The following is a 21,242-nucleotide window of genomic DNA, read 5'->3' as shown; positions in this document are numbered from 1 at the left end:
CAGTGTTTTATAGTTTTCTGAGTACAAGTCTTTTGTCTCCTTAGGTAGGTTTATGCCTAGGTATTTTATTCTTTTTATTGTGATGGTAAATGGGATTGTTTCCTTAATTCCTCTTTATGATTTTTCATTGTTAGTGTATAGGAATGTAAGAGATTTCTGTGCATTAATTTTGTATCCTGCAATATTACCAAATTCATTGATGAGTTCTAGTTTTCCAGTGGCATCTTTAGAATTTTCTATGTACAGTATCATGTCATCTGCAAACAGTTACAGATTTACTTCTTTTCCAATTTGGATTCCTTTTATTTCTTTTTCTTCTCTGATTGCTGTGGCTAGGACTTCCAAAACTATGTTGAATAAGAGTGGCAAGAGTGGACATCCTTGTCTTGTTACTAATCTTAATGGAAGTGCTTTCTGTTTTTCACCATTGAGAATAATGTTTGCTAGTCTTTATTATGTTGAGGTAGGTTCCCTCTATGCCCATTTTCTGGAGAGTTTTTATCATAAATGGGTGTTGAATTTTGTCAAAAGCTTTTTCTCCATCTGTTGAGATGATCATATGGTTTCTATTCCTTAATTTGTTAATATGGTGTATCACATTGAATAATTTGTGTATATTGATGAATCCTTGCATTCCTGGGATAAATCCCACTTGGTCATGGTGTATGATCCTTTTAATGTGTTGTTGGATTCTGTTTGCTAGTATTTTGTTGAGGATCTTTGCATCTGTGTTCATTGGTGATATTGGTCTGTAATTTTCTTTTTTTGTGATACCTTTCTGGTTTTGGTATCAGGGTGATGGTGGCCTTGTAGAACAAATTTGGGAGTGTTCCTTCCTCTGCAGTTTTTGGAAGAGCTTGAGAAGGATGGGTGTTAGCTCTTCTCTAAATGTTTGATAGAATTCACCTGTGAAGCCATCTGGTTCTGGACTTGTGTTTGTTGGAAGATTTTTTTATTACAGTTTCAATTTCATTACTTGTGACAGGTCTGTTTATATTTTCTAATTCTTCCTGATTCAGTCTTGGAAAATTGTACCTTTCCAAGAATTTGTCCATGTCTTCGAGGTTGTCCATTTTATTGGCATATAGTTGTTTATAGTAGTCTCATAATCCTTTGTATTTCTGCAGTATCAGTTGTGACTTCTCCTTTTTCATTTCTAACTTTATTGATTTGCCTCCTCTCTCTTTTTTTCTTGATGAGTCTGGCTAAAAGCTTATCAATTTTTTCTTGAAGAATCAACTTTTAGTTTTATTGATCTTTGCTATTGTTTTCTTCATTTCTATTTCACTTATTTCTGCTTTGATCTTTATGATTTTTTTCCTTCTACTGACTTTGGGTTTTCTTTGTCCTTCTTTCTCTAGTCATTTTAGGTGTATGGTTAGATTGAGAGTTTTCTTGTTTCTTGATTGAATAGCTGTAAACTTCCCTCTTGGAACTGCTTTTGCTGCATCCCATAGGTTTTGGGTTGTCGTGTTTTCATTGTCATTTGTTTCCATGTAGTTTTTCACTTCTTCTTTGATTTCTTTAGTGATCTCTTGGTTTAGTAGTGCACTGTTTAGCCTCCATGTATTTGTTTTTTATGTTTTTTCCCCCTGTAATTGATTTCTAATCTCATAGCGTTGTGGCCAGAGAAGATACTTGATATGATTTTAATTTTCATAAATTTTCCATGGCTTGACTTGTGACCCAAGATGTGATCTATCCTGGAGAATATTCCTTGTGTACTTGAGAAGAAAGTGTATTCTGCCACTTTCAGGTGGAATGTCCTATAAATATCAATTAAATCATCAGGCCTATTGTGTCATTTTAAGCTTGTTTTCTTATTTACTTTCTGTTTGGATGTCCACTGGTGTAAGTCCACTGGTGTCCACTGGTGTAAGTGCGGTATTAAAGTCCCACTTTTGTGTTACTGTTGATTTCCGCTTTTATGGCTGTTAGCATTTGCCTTATGTATTGAGGTGATCCTATGTTGGGTGCATAAATATTTATAATTGTTATATCTTCTTCTTGGGTTGATCCCTCGATCATCATGTAGTGTCCTTCCTTGTCTCTTGTAACAGTCTTTAAAGTCTATTTTGTCTGAGTATTGTTCCTCCAGCTTTCTTTTGATTTCCATTTGCATGGGATATCTTTTCACATCCCTTCACTTTCAGTCTGTATGTGTCCCTAGGGCTGAAGTGGGTCTCTTTAGACAACATACATGTGGGTCTTGTTTTTGTATCCATTCAGCCAGTTTCTTTTGGCTGGAGCATTTAATCCATTTATATTCAAGGTTATTATCGACATATGTTCCTATTACCATTTTCTTAATTGTTTTGGGTTTGTTTTTATGGGTCTTTTTCTCGTCTTGTGTTTCCCTCCTAGAGAATTTCCTTTAGTATTTGTTGTAAAGCTGGTTTGGTGGTGCTGAATTCTCTTAGCTTTTGCTTGTCTGTAAAGCTTTTGATTTCTCCATCAAATCTGAACGAGATTCTTGCTGGATAGTTCCTTTTAACACTTGTTGAAAGTACAGAATGGCACTTTATAAAAGTAAATTAAAACCCTTGACTCAAGGATTTTCAACCTCAAGTACACACTAGTCTCTCAAAAGAATAGCTGCTAGACTTGGAGGGTACTATGCTAAGTGAAATAAATCAGAGAAAGATAAACACTGTATGATATCACTTATATGTGGAATCTAAAAAATACAACAAACTAATGAATATAACAAAAAAGAAGGGGTGGTGGGAATAAAAAAAAAGACAGCTGCTGTTGCTGATTATACCTAGAGCCCATGTGGACATCAAAAGGGCAGATGTGATGAAGTACCTCTATACAAGACAAAGGACCAACAGTAGAAGTGTGGAGACCTCTAGTACATGCATAAGGCCTAAGTCAGGTCACCAGAATATACATCACTGTATACCTTGTTTTCTTAGATGTGACCTTTCAGGTTTACCTTGCTTTCCAAGATGTGATCTTCCAGACTGATGCAAAAATATAATTAACTGGCAATGGTTTTGCAAAGGGATTAACTGAAGAGGCCCTTAATACTATATAAACTCATATATTTAAAATTTGATTTAAAAAAAAATTTGTACTTACATTTGAGGACACGTAATACAAAACACAGAACAACAACACAAGTATGTGTAAGGAAAACAAGTCTGTTCAATAAGGTGAACAAACCTAACAACCGAGCTTATTAACCTAAAAAATAAAACACCTAGTTATTTTACCAGCAAAATGGGTTTATTCAGGAACAACAAAGAACTGCAATTCGGGTCAAGCAGGCTATAGTAAAAGCCACAGCTAAGTCCCACAGACAAAGGAGGAAAATGGAGGAAGTTGGGAGCAGTTGTTTTGAAAAACATTCCATAGAGGAAAGCAAGAATTCAGGGTGATGAGGGGTTCTCACTGGCTTAGCAACTGAGGTAGTCAAAATTCAGTTCTTCCTGTTACTGACCTAGAGTAGCACTGCGTGAGAGCTCCCCCTTCTGGTCTCTCAACTCCATTTTATTTTATTATTTTATTTTTTCTTGATGTGGACCAACTTTTTAAAGTCTTTACTGAATTTGTCACAATATTGCTTCTTTTTTTTATGTTCTGGTTTTTTGGCCACAAAGCATGTGGGATCTTAGCGCCCTGACCAGGGATTGAACCTGCACCCCTTGCATTGGAAGACAAAGTCTTAACCACTGGACTGCAAGGGAAGTCCCCTTGATTCCATTTTAAACAAAGTTTCCCTTTATTAATTTTCACAAGCTCAGTACCAATAGAGGCATGGAATAAACTGGAATAATATTCAGAAGAACTTGCTGGTAAGAATAATATTCTATAACATGCTGAAGTACTTACAGGGGCTTTGGAGTCATCTGCTCTAAAATAAAGTCAGGTCTTTTTGTCTTAAGTATATTTCTGATCAAAATCACATCTTTAGATCTATAAACCTAAACAAGAGCAATGTTGTTAATTTCAACCCACGTACTTCTGGTAGAAAGACACTTTGGAAAGGTACTCATTTAACCACTGGCAGGTTAGCATTTTATTGAGACTATCAACATCTTTAACAATGAAACGACACACTTTATTGTAAATAGGGAATAAGGCAGCTTCCCCAGAATCTCTAAGCAGCAACTCAAGAACAAAAACTCATACAATTATCTTTTATATCTAGCACAGAAAAATATGTCATACTCATATGGTTTATAAATAATTGCCAGTTTGGCCTAATCAACAAATTTTGGTAATAGTGTCTTTTGATAAGTATAGATAGGAACTCCCTTTTGATTCAGAAAGTATCCTAGTCCCATTCTAAAAGCAGACATCAGAGCTTGGCTGTGACAGTAAGACAGGGAGAAAGTAAAAATGAGCCTGAAAATTCATAATTCAACTTCATGCTGAGTGAGCTCCTTGATTCTGTTCATGCAATGATCAACAGCATTAATAAGTAAAGGAATCCAACTATCTTCTGGCTGTGGGGTCACGTGACTTGCTCTGCGAATGGAATAGGAAAAAGAGAAGTTAAAACTTATTATACTGTCAAGGAAAAACCTACCCTCAAAAGGGAGCACAGGGAAAACTATAGTAAGAAAAGGCAAGTTTCTTTGCAGAAACTCAGCTGCTCCACAAGTAAAGCTGAAAGAAAACACTACACTCACCTTCTACTCCTCAAAATGGGGGTTTGAGAGTTGAGAGTGGCTGTATAGGTTTATTCTCAAAAAGTTATTTGGGGATAAGTCTTCATACTCACTTTGTAATTTCAAGTGCCTTCTTTAAAACGGATACAAGTTTTGCAGACTAGAAAAAAACAGAGAAGTTACTCACCCTGAGCCCTACCATAAAAAGGAAAGGAGGGAAAAAATAGGGGGTGGGAGGGAAGGAGAGCTAAAATATTTTAACACTCAAGTAATAAAAAGTTGTTTTAGAAAGTCATTAAGTATTATTACTTAACACTCAAGTAATAAAAAGTCCACTGGAGGGAACAGTCAAAAACCAAAAATTCTGATTAGATTAGGGTGGTGGGATCATGGATTCTTTTCTATTTAGAAAAATTGTATTGGTGCTTGATGACTCTAATTTCCACTAATTTACCAAATATTATTAGGATTGATACATTTGATGGTAAAATATAAGCCACTGGCAGTTTTACTTCTCTTTCCAATAAAATGAGACATAAGAACTTAAAGACAGTACTCAAGCATAGGACCCAGGACCTGAAAGACAATAAAATCAGGTTTTTATAAAGAGCTTAACCCTTTGTGGTTAAATCACACAATGTGTTGATATTAGAACAGAGTATGTTTTTGAAACACCTATTCTGGCCTATACTGGAAATTAGAAACTTGCGACTTCTGGTTGAAAGAATCCTAAAGCACTGTAGTAATTAAGACTTCCTTTTCAAAGGAACATTTTCTAAGGTCTTTGGGTTTTTCTAAAAGATTACCCAAGTGGTTATGGAAGAGAGTACTACCAGAGCTCATGGCTATTAGAATTCAAATTCAGCAAACATTTATCAAGCACAAACACGTTGTGACATTACTGTTGTACTTGCATCCAAGTGTAACAAGTAAACATATTCCCTATAGCTTAAAGGAAATACTAATTTCCTGTGATTACTGAAATTCTACCAAGTAGGTCTGTAGCTATTCCGTCAAAGCCGGTACTTACATTGAGTCGCACAGTCAGATGGCACACAGGTGGGTATATGCTCAGAGCCAAATCATCCACACTAAGGGGAGACAGCAAAAATAACCATTAACAAAGAGGGAACAAAGCTCAGCTAGGTGGTCTCCAGTACACAACTAAGGATGCAACTAGTGAAGAAATGACTCCCAGAAATGCACATCAGTTCCTTAAATTGAGCAACCAATAAATAACCAATTCAACTGATATTTATGGAATACACACATACCCTGTTTCACTAGGAAGCTGGGGGAAAAACTCCCTTGGCCGGTAGGATGGGACATGATTAATTCAGTTTAAAATGTGAGGATCTGAAACCATCAATTTAATAAGTGATACAGGCAGGGCTCATCCTTGAATGTCACTAAAGTGGGCACCACTTTAACCAAGCAATCAAGTTATTACTGTACCACCAATAATGGGACAAACTAACACCATGTGCCTCCCTGATATGATGCAGTGAAAAGCACAAAACACTCAGCTATGTAATATTCTGGCCAAAAAATGTTTACCCTGAATATAATTAGGAGAGAACAATCACATGAATCAAGACTGTTGGATATTCTACAAGGCAACTGACCTGGATTCTTTAAAAATGTCAATGTCAAAAAAATAAAAAAAAAAGTCAATGTCAAAAAAAGCTAAAAAGGACAGGGACTGTTCTCGCCGCAAGACACCAGAGAGAAGACAACCAAATGCAGTGTGACACCTTGAAAGAACTCTAAATTTAAAAAAAAAAAAAAAAAAGGCTATAAAAGACATTTTAGAGACAACTGGGGAAATCTGAATATTAGATAACATTATTGTATTCAATGTAAATTTCTTAAATGTAATACTAAGAATAAGAATAAGAATGTTTGTTCTTAGGAGATTTACGTTGAAATATTTAGGGATGAAATGTCATTGATGTCTGCAACTTACTCTCAAATGGTTCAGGAATAAAAATGGCATATATGTGAGGATGAGTCAAAAATTATCCTCACTCTGGTTATATTAAAACTTCTGTTGGCTGCACTGTCTTATTAGTGCTTTCTGTTCAAGGCTACTATCTCCCCAGTCACTGCTGTGCTGTGCATGTGTGAACATGTTACATCAGTTCCTTTGTAAATGTGGTGTGAGCAAAAATGGATGCCCCACTTGTGATCTGCACAAAAGAGCAGCATGCAGTGATTCATTTTGTGTGGTCTGAGGGTGTACCTGGTGCCGTTATTTATCGAAGACTGTGCACAGTATGGAGAAAGTGTTTTGTTTGTCACGAAGAAGTATGTATGAACGGATAGAGATGCTTATTTAAGAGCTGAAGCCTAAACGCAGAGGACTGCTATCCAAGGGTGTTGTGATCTTGCATGACAATGCACATCCACACACTTCGACCCACACTGTCGACACTTCCTTTTGAGGTGTTAAAGCATCCTCCCTATAGTCCTGATCTTGCTGCATGAGACTTTCACCTGTTTGGTCCCCTGAAAGCAGCCCTATGAGGACAAAGATTCACTTCTGATGAAAAAGTGAAGACAGCGGTGCATTCATGGCTTGCACCTCAGCCCAGAACATTTCTTAATGAGGGAATACGAAAGCTTATTGACCGATCGACAAAGTGTATCGAAAAGCAAGGAGATTATGTTGAAAAATGATGTATCTGTCTTTTCTAAAAGTTAATTAAAGTAATTCTACAGCCACAGTGAGGATAATTTTTGACTCACCCTCATACTTCAATTTTTAAAAAGGCACATCTAATTATACAGAAATAAACCAATACAGAAAAACAAGTGAAAAACAGGTGAATCTAGACAGAGGTGTAGGTACTGACTCACAGCAATACTTTTTCAACCTTCCCATAGGTTTGAAAATTTTCAAAATAAAAAGGTGGGGAAAAACCTTGGGGTGAAAGCACTAGTTCAGATCAGAATGCTGCTGCTCGGATGTGTTGAGTGGAGATCACGCTTACCTAGGGCTGATCTCATCAGAAATGTCCACAATGTCATCCAGCTGGGCCACCTGATCTTTCTTTCCATTCTCTGCCACTGAGAGCCGGATTTTCTTCAGGCAGGCTTTAGATGCTCTCACCAGTGCAAGGCATGGGATTATGAGCTCCTGATCTTCCTCTGACCAATATGAGTCCTGATTGTTTGGACATCCCAATATATACTCCCCATCACCCTGGCTGTCAGAGTTGTCCTCCTCAATGTCATTCAAGAGGCCACAGTAAGGGTCACATTCTTCCACAGCCTAAGACACATCATGATATATGTGATTGTGCCAAAAAAAAAAAAAAAAAAGTGTTGTACTTACAGCTTCATATCTGAGTTGTCTCCAAACTTCAGCCAGCTACTTCCCTAATGGCTACAGAGCTGAATCACTTCATAAACCCCGTTCTGACTTTACTAGAGCAGCAATGGAACAGAGGGGAATGGTACCAAATCACACACCAGCATGGGGTGCAAGATGGAAGACGGAGGACAGGAGTGAGGACGGGACCCAGTTGGTCGATGCTCAGCACATCTCTCTTTATAACTGATCCTCATCTACTAGACACAGAGTTGCCTTCCGATGACCATCAAAGACAGAGGTCCCCTCACCTGCTCCATTTCTTCATGTGCATCCTTCACAAGATCCACACTCTTTGTCAGCACTGAAAGGGCTGCAGCTTTGTTATCTATGAATGAAGAATCGGAAGCACTAGAATTAGAGGAGAAAACCAACAATTCTCTTAAGTCTGCAAAAAGCCACAGTGCTCCCACTTGAAGGGAGTGCCAAGGACAGTCAACAAGGGCAGTTTAATGTAAAATTCTTCTCACGTATATCCTCTGGGTACTCAGACAAGGGACTAAAAAGCATTTTGTCATTTACCACAAGAAGAAATGAAATGGTCACATGATGTTTCTCATCCTCTTGGATGACCACTGCTTTTGGCCTAGAGGGCTCTACCTCATAACTACTTCCGTGTCCCCAAAATACTGCCCCTGGGGCAGGACCAGAAGAGAAAACCACAAATGTTCAACAAGAGACAGAGTCACAGCCAGAGGGTGTTTGAATTTAGAAGTTATGACATCTAAAAAGACTGGCAAAAAGTATCAATACCTATCTTTTCATGTTGGTGATAAACTAGATCTATTTCACTGAGTTCTTTATATAAGTAAAAATACACACATACTACAAAACTGGCAGCTAAATACAAGATGTCTGTCTGCTTTGGCCTACAGAGTCAATGTCCACTTCCCATTCTCACTCACCTCTTGGGATCTGTGGCACCTGCTGGCATGCATCCCAGACACTGTTGTAGGAAATAAGGTTCTCAGGGCTGCGGAGAGGAATCCATAAGGATGTATCAATAACCTAGATTTCTGTTTCCTAAAAAGGTCCTTCCTGCTGGTCATTATTCTGTTATCAGAACTTTGCTGTTAAAATGAGTTTTTTCTCCTCCCAGAAGCAAGGAACCCCATTAACCGATAACCCCCACTGTGGCATCACTACCTCTGAGCTGGAGTGGTGTACAGCACTTCCACAAGCTGAGCCATGCCATCCACGATGTCCAGAGTGGCACTCCGTACCAGCTTTCGCAGGGTGATTCCTGAAGCCAGACCCAAAGACTAAGCAACCTGGTTGTATTTCCAGAAGTCACCATCTGTTTTCCTGAGAGTCTAAACCCTACAGACGTTGAGGTAACGTGTACCCACATGCTTTAACTGGAGTGCCAACACAAAACTCAGGTCTTATTTATATCTCCATGTCATTTTCTTGCTCCTCCTATCATTCCTTAGTGGTATTTTCCAAAAGAGATCTGGAACAAAATCTTTCCATGACAGCACGTATTCATTCATTTAAAATAGTGGTTTCTTGACAACTATAGATAAAACACTTCAAGTTTAAACCACATGAATAGCCCTGAAGATCCATGAGATGTACTTATTTATAATTGTAGCATGATTATAATCAAGGCATGAATATACAGGCAGGGCTGGAGGCCACTTAACCTATAAGGCAGCTCAGAAACGCATGTGAGATAATACGGGTGGAGGAGCCTGGGGACAGCCTGGGCCTGGGGCTGATATCCAACCAGCATCTGTGGGGTTACAATGGGTTAGAGAGGAAGGAGCCAATGAGAATTAAAAACCTTAAGAGTCAGGCAAGGCAGGGGAGATGGGAACACAGCATCTGCACCTTAGCACAAAGGCTTACTTCTGGAGGTCATTTATACAACTACCTTTGACTGCACTTAATGGAGAAAGTTAAATTACATGCTCAAAATGAGGAAAACATACAAGTCTCAAGACATAAGCTATCATATTAGCAAAGATATACCCCATAAAATGAATGTTTATATGTATGGAGTAGCTTACCCTGATCCTTGGGAAGCAAATAGTATACTGCAATAATTGCCTTGATGGCAGCATGCACATGTTCACAGAACCTCTGGGTTTCCTATGAGGTGATAAGCCAAAGGAAATGCATTAGATCGATGTGGTCAACCCGTCTTACAGTGCAAGAGAGCAGACATTTATACAGCATCATCAAACATTTTTTGAAGTCCTATTATGAGTTAGGCTCTGTGCTGTTCTCATCACATACCAGAGAGGAATTAGCTGGACACCAGATACTGAGTGTACAACTCAATAAGACATGTAAGGAACAGCAGGAAAAACTTACTCCTGATATTCTATATCCCAAGATATCTGTGATCTGTTTTGAGGTATTCATCACATCTTAGACCTGGAGCTGGCAAACTAGGGCCCAAGGGCCCAATCAGGCCCACTGCCAGTTTTTGTGAAAAAAGTGTTACTGGGACTCAGCCACACTCTTGCGTTTACATATTGTCTGTATCTGTGTTCGCAGAGTTGAGTAGTTGGCCTACAGAGCCTAAAATGCTTACATCTGGCCCTTTACAGAAAAAGTTTGCCAACTCTCTCTTAGACCATTAATCAGTTGTCTGTCTCTCTGCCTCTGTCTCTGTCTGTCTCTCTCTAACAGAATCTCAATATACCTAAAGGTAATTAGCATTGACTCTTGAATGCTCAATGTTGACTATTTTCCTTCTAAGCAGTCACTGGCTTTCCCTTATCTTCCTTGACCTCACTTCTTTGCTAAGTTCTAAGCCAGTGCTATGCAAAATGTGGTCCACAGATGAGTGCCAGTATATAAACAGTCTGTTACCAGCCTGGGGTGGATAAGTACAATGACTGAGAGAGCTCAGAAACTTTTATGCCAATCGGACATTGTTTCAACATCCAAACACATAATTTCATAAAAATACCAGGCCATGAGGGCTGGAATTAAAAAAACAAAATAAAAGCATTCTTTAATAAAACTAAACAGCTGAGATCCTAAGAAAGCAATTGTGATTCAAATATATATAATATATATAGTTCAAATAAAAACCATATTCTAATTTTTCATCTAAGAGTAAAAAAAAAACTGTCCTGAGCATGTACATAAAACTAGTTCTATTCTTTCTCCTCACGGTATCTTACTAGCTGTGAATTTTAGCATCAAGTCCTAAGTGCATTTGGAAGAAAGGAGTCAGCACATAACAAAAAATAAAGTAACATTACTCTCCCTTTGAACTAAAGATTGACTGTCTTCCATAAACGTTTAAAGTACTCTCATACAATTCTCATTTCCTCATCACAAACCTCTGAGGTATGTACGAGGAGAGTTTATTACTGTAGGCGCAGCAAAATATTTTTTCATTTCAGAACATCTAGATATATAATTAAGAGAATAAAAGTACTATGAAAATAAAATAAGGCAATGAATATGCCACTTTAAAATAAACTTACTCCCAAATTTAGTATACCTAGCTCTAGAAAAACTGAGCATAGAGCATACCTGGCCATAGCCAACAATATTTACTTTAAAGGGTTTTATAATAAAGTTTCATAATAAAGCATAAATTCTTTGTTCTAGCAATTACACTTCTAGGAGTTTTTACTGATATATATGAAAGTGAGTCAAAAATTCTCCGCACTCTGGCTGTAGAATTTATTTTAATTACCTTTTAGAATAGACAAATACATCACTTCTCAACATAATCTCGTTTTTCAATACACTTTGTCGATCTGTTAACAAGCTTTTGTATTCCTCCATTAAAAAATGTTTTAGGCTAAGCTGCGAGCCACGAATGTACTGCTATCTTCACTTCATCAGAAGCAAATCTTGGGCTTCCCTGGTGGCACAGCAGTTAAGAATCCACCTGCCAATACAGGGGACACGGGTCCCATCCCTGGTCCAGGAAGATCCCACATGCCGCAGAGCAACTAAACCCGTGCACCACAACTACTAAGCCTGTGCTCTAGAGCCCACGAGCCACAACTATTGAGCCCATGTGTCACAAGTACTGAAGCCTGCGCGCCTAGAGCCCACGCACCGCAACAAGAGAAGCCACTGCAATGAGAAGCCCACGCACCACAATGAAGAGTAACCCCCACTCACCACAACTAGAGAAAGCCCATATGCAGCAACAAAGACCCAAAGCAGTCAATAAATAAGTCAGCAAATAAATTTTTTAAAAAAAGAAGTGAATCTTTGTCCTCATAGGGCTGCTTTCAGGGGACCAAACAGGTGAAAATCCAATACAGCAAAATTGGGACTATACGGAGGATGCTTTAACACCTCATGACAAAGTTTTTCAGAGTGTCGACAGTGTGGGCACAAGTGTGCAGACATGCACAGCCTCAGACCACAAAAAAACAAATCACTGCATGCTGCTCTTCTTTTGTACAAATCACAAGTGGGGCATCCATTTTTGCTCGCACCGCAGTTACAAATGAACTGATGTAACATGTTCACACCTGCACAGCAGTGACTGGGGAGACAGTAGCCTTGAATAGAAAGTGCTAATAAGACAGTGCTGCTAACAGAAATTTTAATATAACCAGAGTGAGGATAATTTTTGACTCACCCTTGTAGATATACACAAAGATTATATTAGGCACTTTACCAAAGCACTATTTATAAAAGTTACAAACTGGAAATAGCTTGAATGTCCACACAGTATTGGTTAAATAAATTATGGTTATATCCACTCTATTGAATACCATGCTGCCATTACATAGAACTGAGCAACTTTACATGTGCTCCTAAAAATCAATTTACAAGCTATGTTGTTATTTTTTTTAAAAAAGGTCTAGAAAAGCGTTTTTGTATCCTATCATTTGTGTAAAAAGAAGCAGGCATATACACTTAAGTGTGTATAAGCATATATGTGGAATTATAGAAAAGGAACGAGGGACATTAGATATAAACTTTTTAGCACATTTAACTTTGCTATCTTTTGAATTTCATACGGTCTAGATTACTAATTAAAGATAAAAAATAATTCAATATAAAGGAGTAATACGTAGTATAACAGAAAAGGTGTAGCTTAGACATCAGACAGAACCTAATTTAAAACCTAGCTCCACTACTTATCTACCTTAACCTGAGTCTCTGGGCCTGCTCGGTCATCTGTCAGATGGAGATCATGTAAAAACACCTAACAAACAGCAAGTGCTTTTTTAAAAAAATTATCGGAAAGGAAATAACCAGGGTGAACTTCGAATGAACCAATATTTAGAAGAGCTGCCTACCCCACGACAACTACTGCATTTGGCAATTTGATCTTCAGAACAATCCTGTGATGTGAGAACCACCACCTTACTTGACAAATGAGGAAATTAAATCCCCAGCTTTGAGTGTAAAACGTGGAAAGAAAATGAGAGGATTCCTAAGGGATACCGAGGCAGCACAAGAATTCTAGGAAAGTGAAGCCCACCTGTGGAGATGGCAGTGGAAGTCGGGAGAAGACTTCGGTCAGAGTCGTGGCTTCCCTTGCCACTATCACAGCTGCCTCATCTGGGGGGTGACAGAGGAGGCAGGAGCCAATATGTTAGTGCCAAAAGGATAAGGCTGCAGAAGCTGTACGGGCTCTTAAGATAATGCGTTCCCTCTCCACCCTTGCCGGCTGTGACGTCTCAACAACACCTCCCAAAATCAGTGTTTTATATTTCAACCTCGGAGGTGCCGAGGATGGGTAAACTGAGGTATCCCCACAGAGAGGATGGGGCGGGGGAAAACAGGAAGGAAAAGGGTAGGGACGCTGCAAGAGATGAGAGATGGCAGTCTCCACCGGGAGAGGCACTCACTGAGTCTTCTCCAAAAGGTCTCTCGATCAAACTCCTTGGTGGTCTCCCGGGCTTCGCCGACTAGTGGGAGCGGCGTGTGGGCCGGGCGGCGGCGGAAGAAAGAGCAGAGGTAAGCGGAGCCACCTCCGGAACCCACCTCCTCCTCCCGGACCCCCGCCGCCGCCCCGGTCGGGCCCCTTCCCACCCAAGCCCGACCCGGCCGTCGCCCGTCCCGACTACGTCAGTTCACCCCGCACTCCAGGGAGGAGCAACCGCAGCTCCCCTGCTAGGTGCCGGAGCTGCTCCAAAGGCGGATCCAGGGTGGGCTCTGGGACCGCAGGAGCAGCTGCGTTCGCCATCTCAGTAGGACGCTAGACGTCTGCGGACTAAGACGCCGCGGGCTGCCGGAGCCGCACGGACGTAGCCGCTCCACTTCCGGGCCGCAGGTTCGCTTCCGGCAACAACCCGCCCCGCCCCGCTCAGCCCCGCCCGCCCCGCGGCCCAGCCACGCCTCCTCCCGCCCCACCCCGGCCCCCGGCGACATCGGCAGGACCCAGATCAAGTTACTTATTATTCACCATTAATTTATTGATATTTGATTAATTGAAAACACCCCCGACTGAGGAAGCAGAGAGCCTAGAATTCTGTTGGAAAAAAGGACTGGGAACTAACCAAGGGTCCTCGGGGCCAAGCGCAACTTTGCACTGGTTCCCTGCCCTTAAAGTGACGCCCTTATAGGTTGCTGAGTTCCAGACACTGTGCTAGGTACTTTACATGAGGTAACCGTAAAAAACACACTGGGTGGGCGTCAGATACTCCCATACCCATACAGCCCCTGCCCCGTGGACCTCCTAGATTAGGGCTTTCTCTTCACAAAAGTAAATCAACCCTTTGCCTTCTTGGTGAAGGAAGGAATCATGGCATCATTTAGAGAGTTTTCTGCAGTCCATTCTGCAGGAATCAGTAATGGGTAACCGCAACTCCCAGGCATCCAAGGAACAGCTACTCCCTGAAGCTTGCCCACCAATACTGGCTTTCCGCCTGCTGCTGGGGCAGAGGCCTGGGCTGCAAAGGTGGATGTTGAGACATGGCCTTCAGGAGCTCAGGTGGCTTTTTAATTGCACTACGAAGGTTCCCAGCTCAGCGGGGTTCAGTGTCCACACACAACGAATGAGAACAGGTGTCACCAGTGTCAACCAGGTCCGCAAAGGGGAGAATAATAAAGCTAGAGTGCCATATGTCATATGAAGAAAGTAGCAGGAATAAATCTGCCAGATATACAGCAGTAACATAAGTAGGTGAACAGGTATAATTTTCAAGTATTTTCCTTGACGGAGATGAGACCTGAAGGTGTGACCAAAGCACCGCTGCAGCAAGCTCCAACACAGGTAAATCATCAAGGGGATGTTAAAAAACACCAGCTGGAAAGAGCAGAACAGAACCATTAGCTTATTAGCAAGCCCTGGAGGGGTCGGGTCTCACTAACACATTACTGGTGGCTCCTAAAAATATGTTGCTTTCTCTCTTGGGGGTTGACTGATTCTTTGCGCTTCAATCACACTTGCTTATAACACAATAGTTGTCTTGTAGTTAGTTGTTTATTTGCCTGTATCCTTTTGTTCATCTTAAAGGCAAGTGTCATTTCATTTCTGTTGAAGCCCTCAAATAATGTTTAAGGTAGAAGTGAACTGAATATGTGTATGTGTACAAACACACACACACACTACTTTTTTTTTTTGGCAGAGTGAGGGGAGACTTGGGTATCAATATTTTTTCTTTTCTCTGCATTTTTATTTGAAGTAGCATCATGAATACTGGAATACAAATTATAAGATTTAAGATTTATAATCCAAGTTTAACTATGATATGAGTCATTCATTCACCAAATAATTATTGAGCACCCATTATGTGACAGGCACTGTGCGAGGTTCTAAACAAGGGACATACTGGTGAACAAATTGGAAAAGATGCATCATAGAACTTACATTCTAACAGGGAGAAGAGAAACCAAAAAAAAAAAAAACAAAGGAGGAGGAAGATGATTACAGATGGTGATAAATTCCATGAAGAAAATAACTAGATCCCAGGAGGGTAACTAGAAGATGGGCTCTCTGAGGCCTGAAGGACAGAAATGCGTCAGTAGAAGGAAGTGCATTCCAGACAGAAGAAACAAATGAAAAGCCCAGAGGTGGGAGAGGTTTTGGCCTAGTTAAGGCCCATGGGCCTGCAACATGATAAGCCAAGTGGAAATTGGGGCAGTTAGCAGGACCCAGATCATGTCACTGATCTGCTTAAAGGGTTCTAAGCTGAGAAGTGAGTAAGCTGATTAAGATTTTAAAAGGACCACAGTGCATGCTCTGTGGCAAACTGACAATAAATAGGGAGGCAAGAGCAGTTCGGGGGTTACTGCAGTAGCCCAGGCAAGAAATAATTATGATTTAGACACGGGTGGCAGTAACAGTAACAGAGAAAAGTGGTGCATTCAAGACATGTATTGGAGGTAGATCAAATATGGTACTACTTGTTGATGAGCCAGATATAAAGTATGAGCGAAGGGGAAAAACTGAACATCCATCCCGGGGAAAATACATCCTGGATAATTTATTGAAAGTGGAAAGACCTGGGGGAGGAACAGGTTCGAGGATAGAAATTAAAGGTCCTGTTGAAATTCCTGTCAACTATCTAAGGAAGATACGAAATGGCAGTTGGATACATAGGCACCTGAAGTGCAGAGAAGAGGTCTAGGTCACAGATATGATACATGAAATCCATTCTTAGTTTACTATTTATTAAAATATGACTATAAGCCCACTTTTTGGTAAGGCTTAGGTTTTACTTGGGATAAGAGTGCTCCTGAGAGACAGCCTCCATCTACATAATAGAAAACTGAACTAGACCTGGATCTAGTCACATATAAAATGCTGCTAAACAGAGACTATTCTGGCCTGTGGTCAGTGTTCACTAGGCAGAGATCTTCCCTACTAGTCTGTCTCTAATCGTGCTAATCATGTTTTACTGCCCTCTTTATGAGGCTGTGAACTCATTTTGAACAATGTTTTTGGATCTCTTATAAAACCAGATCATCACCTCAGATTTTGATCCATTAGCCCCATTACATGAGTACAATAGATAAATTGTTAGGTAAATAGTTTTCAAACCTACTTATAGAGATTTGCTATAGGTCTGGGTTTTTTATTTGTGTCTGCTTGTTCTAAAGGAATCTCAGTCCAAATGTAAACCTACTATATCAGTGTTTCATAAACAGGTATACTGCTAGGACATCACCAGAAAGCTTCCATTGGGTAACTGACCCACTTTTCTTGTGTGTCTATATTTCCTTTACTCCCTCTAAAACAGTTTCCTTCTTCATTATCATAACAAATTTTGGTTTACCCAGAAATCTCATTTATTCTACCATGTGTCTCTTCTTTCACTGTTTGTCGATGAAAAAGCACAGTGAAACAGACCAACAACAAAAACAAAGAGCTCTTTCAACTCTTATAAACCTTTCTGCTAAAAATGTATTTTAGATGTTTACAAGAGTGGTGGAAGAAGGGGCTTAGGAAGCAATCTAAAAGCAAACAAAACACCAGATACTAAAGACTGCCCTGCCAGTAAATTAGAAAACATGATCTATGGTGTTTAATTTGGGATTCTGGATTTAATTCATAACTATTATGCAATTAGTCAAACAAGGCCAAGATGTTCTTAAATTGCATTTCTGACTTTTTACCTGGAGAATTCCAACTATAAACGTTACACTGCCTTGTAGGAAATGTCCATCAACAAAGATCCCAAAGGAAAAGCAGCAACCCAATTTGCCTTTAGTGATTTCACCAACAAACCATGGTCCTGAAAGAGGCAATGAACAGGAAAGGAAGTTAAATAACTGTGACTCTGATTACATACATCATGAGATGCATTTGCAGGAACAATGAAGAAATATGAGGCTAGTTATCTATAAGCATTTATTTGCACAGCTTTTCTTCTTTGCTAATCTGTGGGTTGCACTCAGTATCCTAGCTAACCAGTTATTTGCTCCTTTGCCTCATATTTCTCTAGATTACAAAATTTCCTGAGTACATGCTATACCTGGAATAGATTCCAGAAACAGACTGGAGTACATTCACAAATTTTTGAAGATTCTATTGCAGTAGTAACCTCAATATAATGCATTAATATTTCCTTTAAGAAGCAAAGAGGTACTCCATAGGTACCACAGTTAATTTTCCAGATAACTGAGATTTACTCCTTTAAGCAATAAGACTTCAACCACTTTAATCATTCTAAAACGCACTTCTCTTTCTTATTAATGAATGTATTTTAACCTTTTCTTGCTGACCCACAGTCATTACTTTGTACACCAACTACATACTCAGGGTTAACATGTTCAAAGTTTAACTCACTTCTTTAATTTTTCATCTGCAATGACAGAGTGACTTTACCCCCTATTATTATTTACTGCCCCTTCTCAATGTGCAGAACTTCTTGAAATACGATATTGTCAACAGTGATTAAGGGACAGTCAGATTTCTCTTCTCAAAATGCAATACCATCATTTGCTGGTAAGGGCAGAGTTCAACTGGGACTTCCCTGGTGGCCCAGTGGTTAGGACTCCACGCTCCCAATACATGGGGCCGGGTTTGATCCCTGGTCACAGAACTAGATCCCGTATGCCACAACTAAGAGCCCCCATGCTGCAACTAAGACCTGGTGCAGCCAAATAAATAAATACTACAAAAAAAAAAAAAATACCATATTTAAAAAAAAAAGAGTAGAGTTCAACTTTAAAAAGTCATAGATATGGGCTTCCTAGGTGGTGCAGTGGTTAAGAATCCGCGTGCCAATGCAGAGGTCACGGGTTCGATCCCAGCTCCAGGAAGTTCCCACATGCCACGGAGCAACTAAGCCCGTGTGCCAAAAAAAAAAAAAAGTCACAGATAGGACTTCCTAGGTGGCGCAGTGGTAAAGAATCTGCCTGCCATTGCAGGGGACATGGGTTCGAGCCCTGCCCTGGGAAGATTCCACATGCCACAGAGCAACTAAGCCTGTGCGCCACAACTATTGAGCCTGTGCTCTAGAGCCCGTGAGCCACAACTACTGAGCCCATCTGCCGCAAATGTTGAGGCCCACGCGCGTAGGGCCCGTGCTCCACAACAAGAGAAGCCACTACAATGAGGAGCCTCCACACCGCAATGAAGAGTGGCCCCCGCCTGCAGCAACTAGAGGGAGCCCGTGTGCAGCAACAAAGACCCAACGCAGCCAATAAATAAATAAACAAATGTATAAAAAAATAAATAAAATAAAATTAACATCTTAAAAAAAAAAGTCATAGATAATTTTCTCAGATATATGTTATATATACTCCATTAGATACTTATTAGTTTTAAAAAGTATTTCCCCTTTAAGTTTCAACCTTTACAAATGGAACTTCTCCCCTTCTAATGTTTTCCTTTACAGCCAGGAATCAAATTACCTGCTTTGCCTCCTAGTGGAAGACAAGTATCTAAAACAGCTTCAACCTATCTTCTAACAAGGAAACCAACCTCCAAAGGGGAATCTGCCATAGCTTGTTATAGAGAATTGTAAAGGGTCATATTATGTCTTTAACTATTTTCTGTTCTCTGGTGGGAGTTACCACTGAGGAAAGAAAAGTCCAAGGATGAACTAAAAGTAGAAAACACAGCCTAAGCCTCAAATAGGCTAATCTACTCCTAAATGACTCTTAGTAAGTAACATTAGTAAAAACCTTTAAAAAGAGACACACAGTGCTTTCTGCTTCCATAAGTGACTAAGTGATTTTGTCAGTATTAGGTATAATAATTAATATTAGAGCTCAAATGCCTAAACTCACTGCTCATCTCAGTTTCTTTTTTGAGCTGAGTTTTAAGGAGTCACACGGTAATAGTCACTCAACTACATACTAGGCATTGTGCTTAGTTCTGGGCATAGAGGGGAACAAGACAGACAAGACATCAATGGATATTCTAATGAGGGGAGAGATGCCATATACAGAAGATAATCATAATCATAAAAGGAAATAACAAGTGTGGTGAAATAGAGGATAAAGCTTTAAGGTGGTTAAAGAAGGCTGCTCTGAGGAGATGGCATGTAAGCTGAACTTCTATCTTCTATTAGGTTTCTACACAAATACTGTCATGGTCCTTTCAGCACTCTTAAGTTAACTTGGTGTTGACTAAGTGTCCTTTAAGACAGGCAAGAACTTCATTTCCCAAGATCATGTCCCAGGAAATGACTTATGAAGGAGCCACGTGCTGGTCATTATGCTCTCAAGAACCTAAATGGCTACTGTTAAAATTCTCAATATATTCTTTGGCAGAATTCTCTGCAATCGCAGGTTTCCTAATTGACTTACCCAGCACTGTATACAGGGTCAGCAACAACACAGAGTAGTAGAAGATGTTTATTTTGCTCAAGACATGAAAGGAAAATGAGGTCAAATTTACAAATCCTGGAGGTCCTAAACAGAACAAATTTGAAAAATCCAGTGAACACATGCAAAGTTCAAGTTTTTAAACATATTTTCTAGAAGACTTCCATAGGCTATCTACTACATTTTCAGCAAATCATTTGTTATATGGATGACACCACTTTAAATTCAGAAGTTGGCAGGAATTCTGATAAGCCAATTCACTTCCAGTTACAGATGGCAGGAAGTCAAAGCAGTGGTGTAGCTGTCACACACACACACATACACACACATTCTGTGCTCAAAGGATAATCAAGTCTCTGTTTTCCATGAGATTTAGTATCCAAATGTCCAATCTTTCAAAAGTTACATCAAAATATATCAAAGGCCACCCCAATGTTCACTGCAGCACTATTCACAATAGCCAAGACATGGAAGCAACCTAGATGTCCATCAACAGAGGAAACATTGCGGTTAGGGATAAATTAGGAGCCTGGGATTAATATACACACACTACTATATATAAAATAGATAACCAATAAGGACCTTCTATACAACACAGGGAACTCTACTCGATATTCTGTGATAACCTATATGAGAAAAGAATCTGAGAAAGAATGATATATATGTGTATATATATAACTGAATCACTTTGCTGTACAACTGAAACTAAAAATACTGTAAATCAACTATACTCCAATAAAATTTTTTAAAAACTATATATATAGTACTATATATACTATATATATAACAAAGGCATATCAAATAAATATCAAAATTTAATCTTAAGTATGAGTATCTGTCCAAATATACCTTTCCCATATGTGATACAGCTCTTAATTCACAGCTATTCTCTTACTCAAACTGAAAGGGATCTACAAAGCTCTCCAAATTAACATCACTTAAAGGGACTTCCCTGGTGGTCCAGTGGTTAGGACCCTACATTTTCACTTCTGAGGGCCCAGGTTCATTCCCTGGTCAGGAAACTAAGATCCCGCAAGCTATGTGGCATGGCAAACACACACACACACACACACACACACACACAC

General features: G+C 39.7%; 2 protein-coding genes across 8 annotated transcripts in view; both read right to left on the bottom strand.

The window, feature by feature from the left end:
- Positions 1-3,997: 3,997 nt before the first annotated feature.
- Positions 3,998-14,214, bottom strand: CCNDBP1 (cyclin D1 binding protein 1). The gene is made up of 11 exons (XM_057721892.1): positions 14,014-14,214; positions 13,785-13,844; positions 13,415-13,494; positions 10,005-10,086; positions 9,139-9,235; positions 8,898-8,965; positions 8,244-8,320; positions 7,613-7,893; positions 5,650-5,710; positions 4,733-4,779; positions 3,998-4,476 (listed from the first exon to the last, which is right to left on the bottom strand). The coding sequence occupies exons 1-11, from the start codon at positions 14,120-14,122 to the stop codon at positions 4,362-4,364; spliced, it is 1,077 nt and encodes a 358-aa protein (XP_057577875.1). The 5' UTR covers positions 14,123-14,214; the 3' UTR covers positions 3,998-4,361.
- Positions 14,215-14,304: 90 nt separating this feature from the next.
- Positions 14,305-21,242, bottom strand: part of TMEM62 (transmembrane protein 62) — a 34,266-nt gene continuing 27,328 nt past the window's right edge. For all 7 annotated transcript variants that reach the window (XM_057721884.1, XM_057721885.1, XM_057721886.1 and 4 more), the window contains 3 exons: positions 20,140-20,244; positions 17,497-17,615; positions 14,305-15,184 (listed from right to left, as the gene is read on the bottom strand). In XM_057721884.1, the coding sequence (XP_057577867.1) occupies positions 14,858-15,184; positions 17,497-17,615; positions 20,140-20,244 (551 nt within the window). In that variant the 3' untranslated portion in view covers positions 14,305-14,857. The remainder of the gene's footprint in view (positions 15,185-17,496; positions 17,616-20,139; positions 20,245-21,242) is intronic.

This window comes from Hippopotamus amphibius, chromosome 2 (assembly GCF_030028045.1).
Source record: "Hippopotamus amphibius kiboko isolate mHipAmp2 chromosome 2, mHipAmp2.hap2, whole genome shotgun sequence".
Lineage (NCBI taxonomy): Eukaryota > Metazoa > Chordata > Mammalia > Artiodactyla > Hippopotamidae > Hippopotamus > Hippopotamus amphibius.
Note: the sequence above shows the minus strand (reverse complement) of the source record. Positions and strands in the feature narration are given on the sequence as shown.

Bases quoted from the DNA above. Each gene is read 5' to 3' on its own strand.
- CCNDBP1 (XM_057721892.1), bottom strand. From the start codon at position 14,122: ATGGCGAACGCAGCTGCTCCTGCGGTCCCAGAGCCCACCCTGGATCCG. The intron at 13,495-13,784 runs GTGAGTGCCTCT...GTCACCCCCCAG, and splicing joins GACCTTTTGGAGAAGACTCA to ATGAGGCAGCTGTGATAGTG. The intron at 4,780-5,649 runs GTAAGTACCGGC...GTTTTTTTCTAG, and splicing joins ATCTGACTGTGCGACTCAAT to TCTGCAAAACTTGTATCCGT.